The sequence below is a fragment of the Oryzias melastigma genome, linkage group LG20 (assembly GCF_002922805.2).
Source record: "Oryzias melastigma strain HK-1 linkage group LG20, ASM292280v2, whole genome shotgun sequence".
NCBI lineage: Eukaryota > Metazoa > Chordata > Actinopteri > Beloniformes > Adrianichthyidae > Oryzias > Oryzias melastigma.
Window position 1 is genome coordinate 23,761,712 of NC_050531.1, and position 3,404 is coordinate 23,765,115.

Below are 3,404 nucleotides of genomic sequence, written 5' to 3' on the forward strand. Positions count from 1 at the left end.
TACTTTAGAGAATTGTTATTTTCTTTTTCTTTTATTTATCTTTTGTTCTTTTTCCCCTCTTTGTCCTCAGCAGTCTTACACTGCTGGGTTTTGTTATTTTAGTTTGGGGTTGGATCTTGGTAGTCTTAGTTTTCAGGCTTTGTTTATTTGTTTTCTTTAGATAGTTATGGTTACGGAGCTGCTGACTCTGATGGTAGACATGGCTGGATCAGCAGTCTCTATGACTTATTTATGTTTGGCCAAAGAGCCACCATGGAGAGATAAAAGTTGATCTGGAGCTGCAGGTTGCAGACCCATGCTATAGTTAGAGGCAAAACATTGTAGAAAAAGCAAAATATTAGGGATTATTCCTCTGGAAAACACTAAAAAGGATAAAGTTCATTGATGTAACAGGATTTTCAATCAAACCTTCAGAGAAAGTGGAGATATCTCTGTCAGGAGCGAGGCTGGTGTCCTTTGGGCGCTCAGACAGAACAGCATCCCTCATCAGCATGATTGATCCGGTCATTCCTGAATGATTCCAGAAACGTCTGATGTATTTACCTTTTCTAATGGTTGCACTGTTTGAAGTTGTTCACTGAGAGGGTTCAGACTCAGATAAATAGAACTTTACTGCCATGTTGTATGAAGAAGCCAAAATGATTAGACTGCATGTTGAGGAAATAGTTTAAATATCTTTGTGGATGGTCTCTCCCTCTCTCCCTCTCCATTCTTCTGGAACTTGGTCATGACAGTACATGAAGACACCGCCTCCCTTCAGCTCCTCCCCTGTGCCTCCCACATCCTTCCATCCTTCCTGCTTCAGTCCCTCACTGTGATTCAGGTCGGCTGCTGCTTGGTGCTCTCCTGATTCGATTGCATCTCTGTTCTTTGGGGATAATGCTGCTCCACAGACTGCTGCTTCTGCTGGGACTCCTCGTGCTGTCTAAAGGTAAGAAACAAATGTGTGGTTTACATGAGACTTTGAGGTTGGTGGTCAGATCAGATCTGGTTCCTCCTGACTGGTACTGGGACCCAACAGAGGTGTAGGTGTGCAGGAGCAGACTCCACAAGTACAGACAGCTTAGTGGACAGAACAGATTATTCAGCTCCATCTGCTCAGAGGAAAACGGCTGCTTCTGTTTGTCTGCTCGCTCAGTCTGCTCATGGTTTACTGTCCACCTGTGGCGGGATTGGGTTCAGATGACCCCGCCCACTCTGGTTGACTGGCAGGTGGTGATGGGATGAACTGTTTTTTATAGCAACCTGATCCTGCTGACGCTGGTGCTGTGACTCGCAGAGCCGACAATTACGCAGCAGAACAAATGTTACTACTAATGGGATCCAACGGAATCTTCAGAGTATTCTGAAGGCAATTAAATAAATGCTTTTACTGGGATAACACGTTCAGGGCTCTACAAACACGTTCAGATCCTCAGACCAAGAAGGTTCTTGTTTTCAAAGTTCTGGTTCCGACTGTTTTTTATGACTCATTTTTGTGAGGAGCTCCTAGTTGCACCATTTCTGTTTGAGGCATAGTGGAGGGCAGTCACTCCTGGATTAATCCAGATTATGACTCACCCACCGATGGTGTAGATCACATATGTCAAATTCAAGGCCCGGGGGCCGGATCCGGCCCTCCAAATAATTATATCTGGACCTCCACATCATTTTATTTTATTATTATTAATGGTCAGATGATATCTTGCGCTTATTTAACTTGAATCATTTTGACAAAAGATATTTTTAATGAGAGTAAAATATTGAAATTTATTTGGGGTTTAAATTGATTTATTCTGGAATAATATTCCTGTCTTTTTATTCAAAATTATTTTTAAAAGTTACGTTTTTAAAGTTTTAAAAGTTGTCATTCTCCTAGATTTCTGGACAATTTTGGCATTTACTAAGATTTTTCAGGCTATTTTGGAGTCTAGCTAATATTTCAGCTACATGCTAGCTGTTTTGGCTAATTTAGGCTTTTTTTGTTGTTGTTTTTTAGTGTAATTTGGCATTTAGCTCATTTTTTAGCTGGCTATCAACTTCACTGTTTTCAGCCATTAATTTCATCATCTTCAGCAGCCAAATTCAGCTTATAGCGTTCACACTAGCACTATTGCAGGTAATGCTATATATCTAGTTCATAATTATGTAAAAAAGTTAAGGTTTTAAAGTTTTAAAAATTTAGCTTTAAAGTGTTCTATAAATGTTGACCCTGTTCAGCCTGTGATCTAAGTTGCGTTTTGGATTTTGGCCCGTTGTGTGATTGAGTTTGACACCTCTGGTGTAAAGGCACACCCATTCTTTTTTTGAGTTTCAAGATGGGGCAATCTTCTGAGCTAATTTTGGCACATTTACTGGCTGGGTAAAAGTGTCCAGAATGAGCTGCTGTGGTGGTTATCCTCACCACCTCATTACATTAAAGAGACTGACAAACCCTAAGATCACATGACTTTTTGCCAACTTGACCAGTAATTATGCTAAAAAGACAGGAAAAAAACACTGAACTAGATGTACAAACATCATAGCGTTGCACCATCAACAACTGTGTTTATTCCTTAGAAAGCCTTAACTTTATACCATCAGTTTGCTGACTGCTTCTCTGTCTACATCGTATTACTCCCTGTTGGGAATCTGCAGTGAGGTTACCTTCAACTAGGTGAAGGAATTAAGCATTGTTTGATGGAAATGGAAAAAGGACAAAAATTCGGACAGGAGGTGGAGCTTATACAAAGGCTATGGATCACACAGCTGTAGCTTTAAATGAGGAGGATGACACTTCGTCATTGTTTAGACATAAACACAAGATTACACTCGTCTCATGGTGTATTTCCATCCTCAGGGCAGGAGGATGACAGGACAGATGAGAACAAGACAGAGGAACCCTGCGACGATTTCACTGACCTCAACCTGTCCCACTGCTTCATGGGAACCAGCCTGTACGTCCGGCTGCTGCTCTACACCCGCTCCAACCTGAACTGTGGCCGCGAGTTAAACCACCACCACCTTTCCTCACAGCCACTCTTCAACCTTAACAATCCCACCGCCTTTGTCATTCACGGATATCGGCCCACTGGAGCCCCCCCCATCTGGATCAACCACATAGTCCACCTCCTGGCCGAGCAGGACGACATGAACATCATCGTGGTGGACTGGAATAGAGGGGCGGCCAACTTTAACTACTTCACTGCTGTTTCCTATACAAGGGAGGCAGCTCAGAACCTCACAGGCTTCATCCTGACCATGCAGGTGAGGTAGAATCCACACCTCACAGCAGGCAGGTTTAGACAGGAGAAACCTCAGGAGGTCAAGACTCGGTCCTTGAGGACTTGATTCACCTTTGGCAATGAATCCAATATTCTGAAGCAGAAATACATCAGTAGAGTGTTGGAAATATCTACCAACCTTCTCACATTAATCATCAGATG

The 3,404-nt window shown here is 42.4% G+C and overlaps 1 protein-coding gene across 2 annotated transcripts in view; it reads left to right on the plus strand.

The window, feature by feature from the left end:
- The first annotated feature begins 737 nt into the window (after positions 1-737).
- The window catches only part of lipib (lipase, member Ib), an 8,991-nt gene continuing 6,324 nt past the window's right edge, over positions 738-3,404 (plus strand). Inside the window, exons 1-2 of one of the 2 annotated variants that reach the window (XM_024264727.2) lie at positions 738-931; positions 2,819-3,225. In XM_024264727.2, coding sequence (XP_024120495.1) covers positions 880-931; positions 2,819-3,225 — 459 coding nt within the window. In that variant the 5' untranslated portion in view covers positions 738-879. Of the gene's footprint in view, positions 932-2,697; positions 3,226-3,404 lie in introns of those variants that run through there. The other variant, XM_036217514.1, reaches the window with a different exon arrangement.